Here is a 17073-nt window from a genome sequence, read left to right on the forward strand (position 1 = left end):
CAGTTCCTTCTTCATAATATTTTATATAAATTGTGCTTCACATAAGCACAATATGAATTAATACAACCATGGTTCAATTATTAATAACTCTAAACCAATCCTATACAATAAAAGCCTAATATGTTAAGTGTTCAATAGACCAGTTGGCCGTTCAACCAATCAAAGTGCAATGTGCTAATGATATGCTAAGGCCGCTCAACTGCTCGCTATGACATGCACTGACCACCAGGGGGCAGATGCTCGAACCGGTAGGTTAGCTTGCTGCTGGGGTCCGGCTGATCGGGACTGAGTGAGATGGGCTGGACATGCCCTAGAGCCCTCCCACGGTCCCTCCCCGGCCCTGATCGTGCACCAGTGGGTTCCTCAGCCTGGCCTGCACCCTCTCGCAATTCAGAATCCCTCAGGGGATGTCGGAGAGCCGGTTTCAGCCTGACGGCAGAATGATCAGTTGCTATGATGTACACTGACCACCAGGTGGCAGATGCTCAATACAGGAGCTGCCCCCAGTGGTCAGGGCACTCCCACAGGGGGAGTGACACTCAGCCAGAAGCCGGGCTCATGGCTGGTGAGCACAGCAGTGTTGGTGGAAGCCTCTCCTGCCGCCACGGCAGCACTAAGGATGTCCAACTGCCAGCTTAGGCCTGCTCCCTGTGGGCCGTCAGTTGGACAATCCCATGGGGTCTCGGACTGTGAATGGGTGCAGGCCAGGCTGAGGGACCCTCCCGAGTGCACGAATTTCGTGCACCGGGTCTCTAGTAAAATACAAAATAAGAATGCTAGTGATCTTTTGTGTCTTTTCTTAGCTTGGCAATTCTAACTTGAACTTCAGGAAAAAAGATTTAATAATTACTAAATGCTACTCACATGAAGAACTGGAGAATTCTAGAGCAACCAAATTATATATAAACTAGAGGCCCAGTGCACGAATTTGTGCATAGGTGGGGTCTGGCCACCTGCCCCTATGGGGGCCGAATAGGGCCCCCGAAGGGGGCCCAGCCGGTGGGGGGAGGGAATGTGGGAGGTTGGCCACCAACCCCGCCCCCGATGGGGGAGGTGATTGGGGGCCTGGTTGGCCATGGGGAGGGGCTGCAGGAGATTGGGGGGGCCCATTGGGCTGGCTGGCCACTGCAGTGCACATGATAGCGACTGGTCATTCTGGTTGCTTGGCTTTTATATATATAGTTCTTACTAATATATATTCTAGATTTTGGATTACTATAGGATTAAGTTTTTGCTCTAAAAACAAAAAAGTAGATTTAGAGCAATTATTTTCTAAAATCTTAGAACACATTTTTTTATGTCACTTCACAATTCTTACAGGATATTAACCATTGTAAATGAAACAAAGAACAGCCAGATCACATGTTTATATGAAACATACCTGATCTTCATAACCTTCAATTTTTACTGGAGTAAACTGGTCCAAGTTATACTGTGCAAATGCACTAAAAAAAGAAACAGGCCAATTACTTAAAATTACTTATTTAATACCCCTTTAAAAAATCACAGTCAGACAATTCACTTGTCAACAAGTCACATGGCACGTTAAATAAAATTATAACTCTCCATTACTGTGTGTGTATACACACAAACACACACACACACACACACACACACACACACAGTGAGTGGCCAATTATTATGATCTCTGAACGCATAATAATCTGGACACTCAGTGTATATCCTATATAATAAAAGGCTAATATGCAAATTGTCCCTTTGACCAGGAGTTCGACCAGCAGGCAGGCTGACCAACCGCCCATATCCCCTCCCCCTGGCCAGGCTGGCCGGGTCCCACCCATGCACGAATTCATGCACCAGGCCTCTAACACACACACACACACACACACACACACACACACACACACACACACACAGAGTAGCCAGATTATTATGCGTTCAGAGATCATAATAATCTGGCCACTCAGTGTATATATATATTAGAGGCCCTGTGCACAAAAATTCGTGCACTGGGGGGTGGGGGGGAGTCCCTCAGCCTGGCCTGTCCCCTCTCACAGTCTGGGAGCCCTCAGGGGATGTTTTACTGTCGGCTTAGGCTTAAGCCGCAGTCTGGCCTCCATCTGTGGGAGGCAAACAAGGAAGATCAGGGGAAGGCGCCGCCCCCATCACCCCACTGTTGCTGCTGCCTCTGGTCTCCCTCTGCGGGAGGCGACTGGGTCGATCAAGGGAAGACGCCGACCCTATCACCACCCTGTTGCTGACACTGCCAGCCGCCAAAGCTGCTGGCCCTCCTTGGACCTCGTAGCCACAGCCGCTGCGGCTTTGTCCAGAAGATGTCCGGTCTATCTAGTCTAATTAGCATATTACCCTTTTATTAGTATAGATATATATATACTTGTTAATCCTCATCAAAGGATCTTTTTCCCATTGATTTTTAGAGAGGATAGAAGGGAGGGGGAGAAACACAGACAAATATAGATGTGAGAGAGATACAATGATTGGTTGCCTCCCATAGGTGCCCAACTGGGGTCAGAGATAGAGTCTGCAACCAAGGTACATGCTTTTAACTGGAATTGAACCCAGGACCCTTCAGTCCATGGGTCGATGCTCTATCCACTGAGCCAAACAGGCCAGTGCATGATCTTATATTTTTAAAACTGATGAATGATATCCAGCTTTCAATGTTTAGCAAAAGAAAATTAAATCAGTTAAAGTAATTAGTTTTTTAATTCAAAACCCTGAAAATAAAGGTTAACCCTCTATAATATACATATCCAATTAGTCAGGCATATATTTAGTATAAAACATACCAGGGAACAAAGTAGGTGCTGTGAGAGAGTAAAGAGCAATTGGACTGATCATATAATAAAATGTCTTGCAGTTGAATAGGAGAGATAATAGATAAACAAATGTAAGACAGAATAGAAAGCACATAAGACAATGACCAGTAAAGCATTATGGAGAATATATATTTTTAAATTACATTCTGCTGAAGGGTAAGAAGGGAAAAAAATTAGGAGTCACTTTATAATGGATGTGATACTGAGAAATGGCTCTGAAATAATAGGTAGGCTCTCTGGTCTTAAAGAAACTGGAGGATGGGGGGCGGGGAGGAAAGAATACTAGTATTTCAATGACAAGGACCAAGATGAGCAAAAGACACAATAGGTTAGGTTCAACATCACAGAAAGCACCAAGCTCAACGCCTAGCACAATAGCAAGTGTTTGGTTATATTTACTGAATTAAAAGGCTTGAATGATGGAATAATTACTTCATTTGGGAGGCAAAGAATAATCAGAGAAGTGTTTTGAGAAAGGATAACCTAGAACTACTAAAAAAGATTAATTTGGCAGCAGTGTGTACGACAAATTGGGCAGTGAAGCAACTACAGCCAGAAATGCAGAGAACTAGGAAATGGTGATGAGAGAGATCTAATCTAATCTACTTGGAAGCTTTTCAGATTACTCTGGATGGCAAGACATCCACTGAATTTTCAGGTATTAGCTACTGAGTCTCCTCTAGAAAGAAATGTTTGGTTGACCAAAGCAACACTGATGAGTTAACAAGAGACTAGTAAATGTAAAAATAGCAAAGTAGAATTAAATTACCCGTTATAAATTTCGGACACTGCGTGTTCAAAGAAGATGGGTATAAATATAGAGAAACACATGAAGGGAGGGATAGTGAAAGAAATACCTATTCACTTCTGACTTTCTTAATTCATTAAAATTCTAATTTTCCTGGAAATAGCCTCAATACAGCCAATCATGTAATAATCCTTAAATGAATTTATCTCAAAAGTATGTTTAAGATAATAAGAAACAGAAAGTACAGTCATACACCATGTAAGAATATTTCTGTCAATGGTGAATCATATATATGATGATGGTCCCATATTAAAATGGAGATGAAAATTTCCTATTGCCCAGTGACATCATAGCACAATGCAGTAATGCTGGTGTAAAACAAACCTACTGCACTCAAGTCTTATAAAAATGTAACATGTAGTTATGTAAAGTACAGTACATAATACTTTATAATGATAATAAACAACTGTTATTCATTTATGTACTTACTATGCTATACTTTTATTATTTTAGAGTGTACTCTTTCTACTTATAAAAAGTTTGCTGTAAAACTGTGCTGTATTATGCCAGCAGCCTCAGACATTTTGCTTTCATGTCTCTTGATTGTATCATTTCTCTTGTGCTTGATTTAATCGTGTTGTTTTGTGTAATAACATGCTGTACATGTATGTAGCCTAGGAATAAGAGGTTACAGCATATAGTCTGGGTGTGTAAGTAGGCTAAACCACCTAGGTTTGTGTAAGTACAATTTTGTACGACAAAATCGCCTAATGACACATTTCTCAGAACATGTCCCTGTTGTTAAGTGGCACATGACTGTATTCTAAATCACTTAAAATTTAGGATTAATTTTCCAGTAAAAGATATATTTAAATAATAAATTTGGATAGTTATTTGATGTAGTTTTGGACAGCCTCAATCATAAGTGATAAATTATCTTTTGAGGGTGAAATAGGTTTGGAGCTATTTCAAAAGTAATTCAGAACCAAGTCCAGTGACATGGAGGTAACACAACTTTTGCTTGAAAATTTCTTCACAGAAAGAACACTGTGAACCAGAATAATATTTTTCCAAAGTCAAGCAATGATTTAAGACAGTGGTTTTCAACCAGTGGGCTGCAATAATTTTTAAAACATGCAATATCTGGCTTTTTAGTCAGGGGTACTCACCTCTTTTCCCTTAGGTTGTCAAATAAAAAAATGACAACAGCCAATACAGCAATAGTTGACTGGTGTGAATGATTCAAAATTATAACTATTTTCTGAGCAGATCAGCAAAAATATTATTTTGTGGTGTGCTGCAGAATTTTAGTAATTAGTTTATGTGTGCCATGAGATGAAAAAGGTTGAAAATCGCTGACTCAAGGGAGTATTTCTGCACTTACAGTTATCAAATGTCTACAAAATAAACTGAAATATTTACTTGGAGATATTCTGTACCAAGAAGACTACTGAAGTCAACAAAAAGAATCAATATTTTCTCAATTTGTTCAACTGGTTAACAATCATTTACTGAGAGTATAACCACATGAAAGAGAATCTAAAGTTTCTACTAAAGATGTTAATGTTTTTCTCCTTGGGTTTATAATATAAACATCTTTACCATTAGTTATTGATTTCCTCACAGACTCCTTTTCTTAAAAAAAAAAAAAATCAGACTATCAGGCATTTCAATGTATATATCTTTGAAATATGGACCATAACTGCCCCTGAAATTTGGTTCACAATAAAAATGTAACACACATTCCAATTTTTTTAGAACAAATCCAAGTTATTCATTATTTTTTAAAAAATATATTTTTTATTGATTTCAGAGAGGAAGGGAGAGGGAGAGAGAATCATTGATCACCTGCCTCCTGCACACCCCACAATGGGGCTCGAGCCCACAACTTGGGCATGTGCCCTGACCGGGAACTGAACCATGACCTCCCAGTTCATAGGCTGATGCTCAACCACTGATCAACACTTGTCAGGCCAAGTTATTTAATTTAAATGTAACAATGATCAAGTTAGTCATTTCTTTGGACAAATAAAATTTAATACTTCGATTATTTTTTAATCAAATATATGACCACTTCATACCACTTATATAATAACTAGAGGCCCGGTGCATGAAATTTGTGCAAGGGGGGGTGGGTTCCCCCAGCCTGGCCTGCACCCTCTCCAATCTGGGACCCCTCGGGGGATGTCCAACTGCCTCTCGCCAAGGGGACCATTGGCTCCTAACCGCTCGCCTGTCTGCTTGCCTGATCGCCCCTAACTGCTCCCCTGCTGGCCTGATAGCCCTTAACCGCCTCTGCCTTGCCCTGCACCCAGGATCCAGGATTCCCTCCTCTGGCACCCAGGACCTGGGCTTTCCTCCCTCTGGCCGGGCACAGGCACCCAGGAGCTGGGCTGGCTTCCCCTGGGCCAGCCACAGCTGCAGGAGACTGGGACCATGCGGTAGGCAGCTTGTCCCTCTGCCAAGCTGCAGGTGCAGATGCAGCTGCTGGCGCCTGGGACTGTGGGAAGGGTGACTTATCCCTGTCCCGGGCCGCAGGTGCAGCCGCTGGCGCCGGGACCACAGGGCAGGCGGCTTGTCCCTCTCCCAGGCCACTGCCTGGATGGTCCCCATTCCTCTCTCATGAGCTCATTTGTGCCTGGCTGGTCCCCATCCTCTCTCCCCAGTGTTGAGTGTCTGAGCCGTTATGGCATGACAGCGTGATGACCATTTGCATATTAGCTCTTTATTATCTAGGATGAATATTTCTCTGACCCTCCCTAATCCATATTCTGCCAGGGGAAAAAACTCTTCTCTTTCAACAAATCAAGTTTCTCATTTTTTTTTTTAACTTGGGGAAAACAAAAAAAAAAACTTACTAATATACACATAATTTAAGGTTTAAAGAACTAGGAGAGGGTGGCTATTCACTCAAAAGCAAATAATTAAAGTCAAAGGTATAGAGTAAACTGATTTCTGTAAAGCATTTTAATATAGTAATTAATAGGGGTGGAAGTAACCCAAGTTTCCATTGACAGATGAATGAATAAACAAAATGTGATATATATTTCAGTATTAAAAAGGAAGGAAATTCTGACACACGCTACAACATGGATAAACCTTGAAGACATTATGCTAAGTAGAATAAATAGTCACAAAAGGAAAATACTGTTTGATTCCACTTATATGAGGCTCCTAGAGAAGTCAAATTCACAGGGACAGAAAATAGAACAATGATTGCCAGAGGCTGGGGGAAGTATGGGAAATTATTGTTTAAAGGGTATGGAGTTTTGGTTTGAGATAATGAAAGACATTCTGGAGACAGATGGTGGTAATGATTAGACAACAATCAATGTGAATGTACATAATGCCAGAGAACTGTACACCTAAAAGTGGTTAAAAAGATAAACATTATTGGTAGTTACAAAAAGTCATGGGGATATAAAGTACAGGATAGAGAATATATTCAATAATATTGTAATAACTATGTACGGTGCTAGGTGGGTACTTGAAATATCGAGGGGATCACTTTCTAAAGTACAGTATATTATTATTTGACCATGTGCTGTACACCTGAAACTAAAGCAAAATTATAATAAAACTGTAACTGAAAAATAAAATTAAAAAAGGTAAAAATTTTTATATTTTTCCTACGATAAAAAAGGCTATTAAAAATAACAAATTTAATCAGAAGCAAAATCAGATAAGTCCAAGAAGTCTGTTGAACCTCTACCTTCATTAGGATTAAAATGTAAAGGGCAGTTTTACTTGATAAAGCCTTCAAACGTTACAAATAGAAACTCAGAGCAAATTTCCCTCATTAGGATTTCATACATTGGACAGTACACTAGGATGAAAGTAGGTAAATAGTTGGATACTAAATTGTAGAGCACATAAAAATCTGTTTAATTTCATTATTTTCAAATGAGTAATGGGAGTTGGTTAGCCAAAAATATGGGTTTTCCAACCTTATTTTGGAAGGTAGCTGTGGGGAAGAGTCAATCTTATTTCTTTGAAATCCTAAGATTGTGATGCCACGTCATCTTTCTGGTAATTAGTTCAAAGATGATGTACTGAGATTTAGAATTGCTAGTTCTCTGAATCACTCACAAATCCAGTAAATATTTTAAGTAAATATGTGTCAGGTACTATCTATAATAATAAAAGCGTAACATGTTAATTAGACTGGACATCCTTCCAGACGACCTTCTGGACAAAGCCGGGGCTGCGAGGGAAGCCAAGGTCCCAGGTGCCTGCTGGCGGCCAGAGGGAAGCCGGTGCCGTCAGCCGGGGGAAGGAAGGCTTACCCTTGCACGAATTTCATGCATTGGGCCTCTAGTGTTAGATATTTATGGATGAGTAAAATCTCCTAAACCTCAAAATTCCTTATTAGGGTTAAACATACCGGTAAAACAAAAAGTAATACCTGCATAAAAATGAAAGCAGTCACAATTTTTAAAGTCGAAGATTCTAAAATAATTTTATCCAACTTTGCAAAAGACAAAAATAGTTTTGAGTATATAAGCCACTTCCAAACACACAATGAATAGAGAATTTCATGTTATAATTGTGTCCTTATGACTCTCAGTGATAAAGTTTTTCTAGCCTAGTACATACGTATAATAATATATATCTTGAACTGGATATATAAATATCTATTTCAGTGATTAGTGCTTAAAAACCACTTTTAAAACATTTTTTCTAAGTCACTTTTACTAGGTTAATATACTAGAGGCCGGGTCAACAAATCCATGCAGGGGTGGTGTCCCTTGGCCTGGCCGGTGATTGGGGCCGGCTGCCTGGAGGGAGGGACCGCGGGAAGTTGGCTGGCCATGCGAGGTTGGCTGTGGGAGTGCACTGACCACCAGCGGGCAGCTCCTGCATTGAGCGTCTGACCCCTGGTGGTCAGTGCACATCATAGTGACCGGTTGACCTAAGTTCGGTCACTTAGGCTTTTATATATATAGAAGATAATACTTACTGGGCTGCTCCTTCCCTGAGAAGATTATCATTATTAAGCAGTAACCGGACATCTGAAAAACAAATATGTTTTCTACATTACTATTTTTCCGTTTGAAATTTCTATGCAATAAATATGGTTATTTTGGTCACATATTAACAGCACCCCCTCAAGATGTAAGCAACATCAAAATATCACTCTGACAGCCAAAATAAGCAGAAAAACAAAAAACATCACTCTGAAGGCCAAAATAACCACAAAAACACATCATGGAACTAATTTAAAAATTGGTTAGGAAACAGAAGAGGAGATGAAATACAAATATAAGTTATTAGTTAATGAAGGCAGACTGTAATGTATCTCCAAAGAACTAAAGTGGAGATAGGCTATACCAAAAAGACGGTGTGATAAGATCTGCAAAAGACTTAGCACCATGCCTTTACTTGGACAATACTATCATAAGTTTCAAATGAATTTGCTCTATAGAAATGTGATTAAACAAGAAATTTGTGAGCAGAGTGCAGAAGTAGGCATTTCTGTCTTGAGAGTATCTTTAAACAAAATATTAATTCTGTCCTAATTTTATATTCAATTATTATGCAGACGTTAGCCTATTAATCATTAAAACATAACATCCTATATAATAAAGAGGTAATATGCAAATTGACTGTCACAAGATGGCAGCGCCCACAGTGGGGCAGGGCTGGCCGCTCCGTGCGCCTGCCGCCGGAGTCCCCTCAGCCCCGCCAGGGGCCTCGGGTCCTCCTGCACCCCCCACTGACTGACAGCTCACCCAGGCTCCTCCAACGAGATGCCCTTCCCTCTCTTCCGCTCTCCTCCGAAGCTGAAGCCTGACTGTGGTGTCCAACAAATTGGAAATTATAACTCATGTCATTGAGAGTATCCTCCATTCCTCAGCCGGGACGGGCCACTCTGTGCGCCTGCCGCTGGAGTCCCCTCTGCCCTGCCAGGGGGTGGCGGGTGCGTGGAGCGGCCGCCGGAGTCTCCTCAGCCCTGCTGGGGGACTCCGGTCGTCCTGCATCCCCCACTGGCTGAGGCTCAGGCAGCAGGGCTGGTGGAGGCGCAGGCAAGCCACTGATGGCGGCTGCCCAGCCTCCCAGGGCTGACCTGAGGTGCAGGCAAGCCTTGGATGACAGCTGCCCAGCTGTCTAGGGCTGGCCCAAGGCTCAGGTAACCAGGGCCGGTCAAGGCTTGCGCTGCCGGCAGTGGCAGCAGCAGAGGTGTGATGGGGGCATTGACTTCCCCTGATCGCCTGGGTTGCCTCCTGCCCCTGAGGGATCTGGACTGTAAGAGGGGGCAGGCCGGGCCGAGAGACACCCCCCCCCAGTGCATGAATTTTCATGCACCAGGCCTCTAGTTAAAAATAATACTTCTTATTGGAAAATCCAAGCAGTATCTATTTATACATATAAAGAGCCAGGGTCCGTAACGTCCAAAATGACCGAAGGGATGACTGAACGCCAGGCTGCACGCGCAGCAGGCTCGGGTGGGCGGGGACTGGTGAGCGGGCTGAACTGCTGACCTCTTGGAGAGAGAGAAAGGCGGGGCTGCTCAGCAGCTGCCCCAGGCTGCTGGCGAGGCCCGGAGATCAGCCCTTGCCTCTCTCTCTCTCTGGGCCTTGCCAGCAACCAAATCTCTCTCTCTCTCTCCGAGAGGTCAGCATTTCAGCCCGCTCGCCAGCAGCCTGGGGCGGCTGCTGATCAGCCCCGCCTCTCTGACCAGGCCCGGAGATAGGCCCGGAGACGCTGACTGGCATAGAAACTGACCAATCAGAACCAAATCTGGGTGAAGTGCGAGGAGCCAATGGCTGCCTAGGAGGCGAAGCTTTTGATGCTGACTGGCATAGAAACTAACCAATCAGAACCTAATCTGGGTGAACTGTGAAGGCAGAACCTAAGGTTGGGGCTGAGGAGGGGTTTTAAGGGCAACAACTGTTTGGTATAAGGTGTAAGAAAGTGGTTCAATTTCTTAATGACCGGTTTGGCAGTATAGTGCATATGGCTGGCTATCAGTCCAGATATAGGGATTATGTATTTTTGTCTGTAAAGAGCATCTCCTCCTGCTGAAAAAGGGCTCCCCCCCCCATTTAAGCAATCGTATCCTATATAATCTATACTAATAAAATGGTAATATGCTAACTAGACCGGGTCGACCAGCCATCTTTCGGACGTCCAACTTCCTTCCGGACATAGCCATGGTGGTGGGGCCAAGGCAGAGGCAGACAGGGGCGATCAGGCCAGCAGGGGAGGGCAGTTAGGGGCAAGATCAGGCCGGCAGGGGAGGGCAGTTGGGGACAAGATCAGGCCGGCAGGGGAGGGCAGTTAGGGGCGAGATCAGGCCGGCAGGGGAGGGCAGTTGGGGACAAAATCAGGCCGGCAGGGGAGGGCCGTTGGGGGCGAGATCAGGTTGGCAGGTGAGGGCAGTTGGGGGGGCGAGATCAGGCCAGCAGGGGAGGGCAGTTAGGGGTGATCAGGCCGGCAGGGGAGGGCAGTTAGGGGTGATCAGGCAGGCAGGCAGGTGAGCGTTTAGGAACCAGTGGTCCCTATGGGATTGGGCCTAAACCAGCAGTTGGACATCCCCCAAGGGGTCCCCGATTGGAGAGGGTGCAGGCTGGGCTGAGGGAAACCCCCCCGGTGCACGAATTTCATGCATCAGGCCACTAGTATATATATAAAAGGACAAGCGACCGTCCAACTATCAGACCAGTAGCTATGACGCGCAATGACCACCAGGGGGCAGAAGCTCTAACTGGTAGCTATGATGCGCACTAACCACCAGGGGGCAGACACTCAATGCAGGAGCTACTGAGCTGTGGTGACTTGGCAGTGGCGGTTCTTGGGTGACGCACCCCAGAATCAGAGAGAAGGGAGCCCGATTCTGGGGTGCGTCACCCGAGAACCTCCTTCTCGCAATCCGGGACCCTTTGGGGGGCATATGCCTACGTTTCAGGCTCGATCCCTAGTGGGGGCTGTGCGGGAGGCAGCTGATCAATGATTCTTTCTCATCACTGATGTTTCTATCTCTATCTCCCTCCCCCTTCCTCTCTGATATCAATAAAAATATATTTTTAATAAAATCTCACGGAAAGATAAGTTTTTTAAAATATTTATTTATGTTAATTCTCACCAGAGTATATTTTTTTCCATTGATTTTGAGAGAGAGTGGAAGGGAGGGGGAGAGACACAGAGAGAGAAATATCGATGTTAAGAGAGACACATTGGTTAGTTGACTCGCACACGCACCCTGATTAGGGCCAGAGATAGAACCTGCAACTAAGGTATGGTCCTTGGCCAGAATCGAACCAGGGACTTCAGTTTGCCGACACTCCAACCACTAAACCAAACTGGCTAGGGATTTTTATTGATTTTTAGAGAGAGGAAAGAGAGAGAGAGAAAAACATCCATTAATCTGTTGCCTCCTGTACGCGCCGACTGGGATGGAACCTGTAACCTAGGTATGTGCCCTGACCAGGAATCAAACCTGAAACCTTATGGTGTATGGGACAATGTTCCAACCAACTGAGCCACCCAGCCAGGGCTCTTTACCAGTTTTAAATAGGAAAATAATTTAAAAGCAGAATCTATCTGATCAACTTAGCTTTATTCTGGGGGGAGGAGGGGAAGCCCATGCTTTTATCATAAGGAGAGTCAAGTGAAATAGAGAATTAGGTTGTGGTTCTAAGCCAAGCTACACATGAAACCATAGGGTACTGGATGGATGGCTTAAAAAAATAAAAGGTACATATTTCAGAGTCTCAGCACAGATCTACCAACTTCTGGACCTCAGGATAGGAAACTGTATCTTTTTTAATGTCCCAACCATCAAATGTATTAACATATATTTAGTTTATAGAGGCTGAATATTAAAACAGAAATTAAACCTAAGGGAAGAAGAAATACTTTTCAATTTTCTTCAACTTCTAAATTCACTACTATCTACCCTAATAAAAGAGAAACATGCAAATTACTGTTACTCCGCTATGCTACCAGCCAATCAAAGTGAGTATGCAAATTAACCTGAAAACACGGCGGCAGCCCCCCCCCCCCCCGCTGCTCCATGCCTGTGGGGGTCGGAGAAGTCGGGCACCAGCGCCTGAGGCTGGCTGCAGCCCAGGAGACGAAGAAGCCGCCTGCCCCGTGATCCCAGGCCGCAGCCAGCCAGAGAAGCCACCCACCTGCGGTCCAGGCACCAGCATTTGTAGCTGGCTACAGCCTGGTAGACGGAGAAGCCGCCCACACGGCAGTCCCTGGCACCAGTACCTGCAGCTGGCTGTGGCCCGGGAGACGGAGAAGCCGCCCACCCCGCAGTCCCGGGCACCAGCACTTGAGGCTGCAGCCCAGGCGAAGCCACCTGCCCACCATCCCCTGCGGCTGCAGCCGGCCTGGGCACCTATGGCTGACCAGAGGGAGGGAAGCCCGGATTCCGGGTGCCTGTGGTCAGCTGGAGGAGGGAATCCTGGGTCCTGGATGCGGGGCCAAGGCAGAGGTGGTTAGGGGCAATCAAGCCAGCAGGGGAGCAGTTAGGGACAATCAGGCTGGCAGGCAGAAGTTAGGGGCAATCAGGCAGGCAGGCGAGCAGTTAGGAGCCAGCAGTTCTGGATTGTGAGAGGGATGTCCGACTGCCGGTTATCCCCTGAGGGGTCCCAGATCGGAGAGGGTGCAGGCCGGGCTGAGGAACACCCTCTCCACCCCCCCATGCATGAATTTCATGCACCGGCCACTAGTCCTATATAATGAAAGCCCAGTGACTGAACAGTGGAATGACCAGAATGACTGGTTGACCAGTTGCTATGACACGCACTGACCAACAGGGGGCAGACACTCAACACAGGAGCTGCCCCCTGGTGGTCAGTGCACTATCACAGAGGGGATGCAGCTCGGCTGACTGGGATGAACGGCTGCTCCTGCTGCAAACCCTGGGCTGACAGGAAGGAACCTGGGCTGCAATCATCGCCTCCCTGCCCTAGGCTCCTCCTCCTCCTCGCTCCCTGCCACCTCCTCTGGAGGACTGCAGGCCATGCAGCGCTGTTGCTGGGCTCACAGAAATGACCCTGGAAGCTGGGAGGCAGGTTTGTGGCCGCTGCAGGACTGAGGCCTACTCTGCTGCTTCTCAGTGCTATTGTCCCTGGGCCCGGCCCCGACCGGATCCGCTGGAGAGGTGAGTGCTCAAGCTCCACAGAAGATGCTGGACCAGTGAGCAGCTACTCAGAGGGTGGGTCCACAACTGCTCAGCTGACTGGGATGAGGGGTGCTCCTACAATGGCCTGATCCCCCCACAGGCCATGTCCCCCATCAGTGCGTGAATCCTGTGCACCGGGCCTCTAGTCTTACCTAAGAATAGACAAACATGTAAATTGATCATACCTCAGCTACACTACCCGCCAATCAGGAGTGATATGCAAATTAACCCAACAAAGATGGCAGTTAATTTGCATACACAGGCGCTGATGACGAGGGGGTGGGGCACGGGACGCATACGTTCTGCCCCACCCCTGGTCTCTCAGGGCCTCTGGGCAGCGTGGGAAGGCAGGGCTGGAGTGGAAAGAGGAGGCTCTGGGGCCTGAGCGGAAAGGGGCTGGGCCGGAGTGGAAAGGCAGTGCCGGCAGCCAGGAAAAAGAAAGCCCATTCTAGCACGAATCTTCGTGCATCGGGCTTCTAGTAGATTTTATAATTATCTTAAAAGGCAGAATTATTTTAATTTCCAGATTCATTTTTATGATGTAGACTTTCCATTCTTCCTCTAATTTTTGCTCAGTGGTTAAATTTTTAAATTCATAAGAATTACTATATGTGACTGTATACATTAAATCATATGTTATTATAGTTTGTAGATGATTTAAGGAATTTTAAAGACTAGTTTTAACTTTGTACAATTTTTGCCTCTCAAACTTAATTTTTTCTGAGGTGAGATTTCATTATTTGTTACACCAATGACTTTCAACTTTTTAAATCTCATAGCACATATAAAGTAGTTATCAAAATCCTGGGGCACACCAAAAAATGTTATACTTTTTGCCAATCAGACAAAAAAATAGGTATAATTTTGATTTATTCACACTGGATGGCTATTGTGTTGGCTGTTGTCATTTTTTAATTTGACAACCTAAGGGAAAAGCGGCTAGTGCCCCTGATTAAATAGATATTACATGTTTTAAAAATTCTTGCAGCACACTGGTTAAAAATTGGTCTTACACTATGAATGAAAATAACTGATTAAATTTCTTTAAAAAATTTTTTTTAAATTTATTGACTTTTAGGGAGGGAGGGAGGGAGGGAGGGAGGCAGGCACACAGAGAGAAATATCAACTCGTTCCATCTATTCATGTATTTCTTGGTTGACTCTTTCTTGTATGTGCCCTGACTGGGGATCAAACACACAACCTTAGCTTATTGGGACAACAAGCTCTGTTAAGAATAGGCAGATAGAAAGGGAGAGTCTGGGAGAGGTAGCTGGGGCTCAGAGGAAGTAAGTGCTGGAAGTGACACACTGCAAAGAGACAATGGAGGCGGCAGGCCCCTATGTGAGCAGGAAAGATTCAGAGCACTCCAGGATGTGGCCTAACTGGTAGCATAGCAATTAGATCAGTGGTTCCCAACTTTTTTTTGGCCATGCCCCACCTAAGCATCTCTAAAATCCTGATGTCCCCCCCCCCCCCCCCACCCTGTGACATATAATTCTTATTATTCAAAAAGTGAACTCCTATTCACGTGGAGGAAGCCTAAAAGGCCATTCACTTGGTCTAAACAAGCTTCCTAAAAACATGGCATCTATAAAAATAAAAGAATGAAAGGACAGTTGAAGTATTGAGGAAGAAATCACTAAGAAATTGTTAAAAAAAATAATATGAAGTGATATGAAAAAATAGCAAGTAAAGTTTTAAACATATAATAGAGAACTGAAATGTATAAATATGTCACAATATATATTTATATACTGTATATGAGGCTCCTAGAACCATAAGAAATGCAAAAAAGTCAGATAATAACTCATTCTTGAATTGCCCCCCTTAAAAATCAAATTGCTCCCCCTGTGGGGCATGTGCCCCATGTTGGGAACCACTTACCTAGATGAAGGAGCCTTATTGTTTAAAGGCACATTTTTTGAGACGTGAGAGAGTGGGTGACTTGCTGCTTGACTAGGGATATTCCCCCCTAGGAGTAATAAATCCTGTAAACCCCCAAATATCGGGGCATTCAGTTTAGTTTCGGCCAGCTGAGTGGCCCACTCAGGTTCTATCTGAGTGTATTTCTTTCCTACAAATAAATCCTCTCCTGTTTTAGCTGCCATTTGTTGTCTCTTGTTTGAATTCATTCCTACAAGCAAGATGAGAACTGGGGGCACAGAGTACTGTGTCTAGCCAGAGAGAACCCCTTGACCACCACTGACATCATCTGGCCAGGGCAACTGATTAAACTTCCTAATAAACATGTTTAAATAGTTTACTGTGGGGTAGAATGTTTTAAAAAATGAAATAAAAAAGTCCTGTGTAAATTAATTTTAATTTAACCCTTTGCACTCGCTTGCTTTTTTCTCGATTCCTTTATTCTAATGCTTACCGTGTCGAGTCACACTCGACATCCGAGTGCAAAAGGTTAAGACATGGTGAAGGCCAAATAGATGAGGTAGAAATAACACATGTAAAATGTTTGCGGTAGGTTAATCTTAAAACTGCTTAAGGAAAGTTTTATAAAAAGATCACTACAGGCCACATTCCTGGCAATTGTTTTAACCATGTGATTCTTAGTGTTAAAGAGAAGCTATCGTAACAGCTTTTACAGCAACCAGGAATTCCTGTAAATTTAATAGTTTCAATTTTTTATTTATAGATGAATAATTATAAAAAAGTGAGGTTTATAAAAGGCACACTGTAAACTAATTTATGAGATAAAAAATGGCCCGGTCAGTGTGGCTCAGTGGTTGAGCACTGACCCCTGAACCAGGAGCTTAAGGTTCAATTCCTGGTCAGGGCATATGCCTGGGTTGTGGGTTTGATTACTAGTAGGCAGCTATCAATGAGTCTCATCACTGATATTTCTATCTCCCTCTCTCTGAAATCAATAAAAACATTTTTTTTAAAAAAAGAGAAGTACAAAAATGAAATTCCCAATTCTAAAAAATAGTTAAAATAAAAATTTTCTTGCTTTTTAAAATAAATTTTCTTTTAAGGGGATTAATTTATTCAAACATAATTATCATGTGTAGCTTACTAGTAAAAACATTATATTCTAGCCATAACAAAATCCAGACTGACAAAAATATTCACTGTACTGGAAAAAAATAGCTCTCTACATATTCCCCTTAGCGTAATTATTTTGGTTATGCCATTTACTCTTTTTAAAAAGAGTGCTTAATATATCAAGTCTTAATATTATGAATTAAACACTTACCATTAAACACCTCATTAAATTCTCCAGGAGGAGCATGAATGATGAATTTTGCTGCTATACGCACCTAAAATAGAAATGAAGATATAAATGTCCCATAGCATAGGCCTCTATCAAAACAAAAACAAAAAATTCAAAATTATACTATTTTAAAATTCCATTAAAGATGGCTTAAGAAAA

At 43.8% G+C, this 17073-nt stretch overlaps 1 protein-coding gene across 2 annotated transcripts in view; it reads right to left on the reverse strand.

The window, feature by feature from the left end:
- The window catches only part of CAPZA2 (capping actin protein of muscle Z-line subunit alpha 2), a 64796-nt gene that overhangs the window by 25259 nt on the left and 22464 nt on the right, over positions 1-17073 (reverse strand). For both annotated transcript variants that reach the window (XM_054726086.1, XM_054726085.1), the window contains exons 2-4: positions 16897-16960; positions 8510-8561; positions 1382-1445 (exon numbers count right to left, since the gene is read on the reverse strand). In XM_054726086.1, coding sequence (XP_054582061.1) covers positions 1382-1445; positions 8510-8561; positions 16897-16960 — 180 coding nt within the window. The remainder of the gene's footprint in view (positions 1-1381; positions 1446-8509; positions 8562-16896; positions 16961-17073) is intronic.

This window comes from Eptesicus fuscus, chromosome 14 (assembly GCF_027574615.1).
Source record: "Eptesicus fuscus isolate TK198812 chromosome 14, DD_ASM_mEF_20220401, whole genome shotgun sequence".
Lineage (NCBI taxonomy): Eukaryota > Metazoa > Chordata > Mammalia > Chiroptera > Vespertilionidae > Eptesicus > Eptesicus fuscus.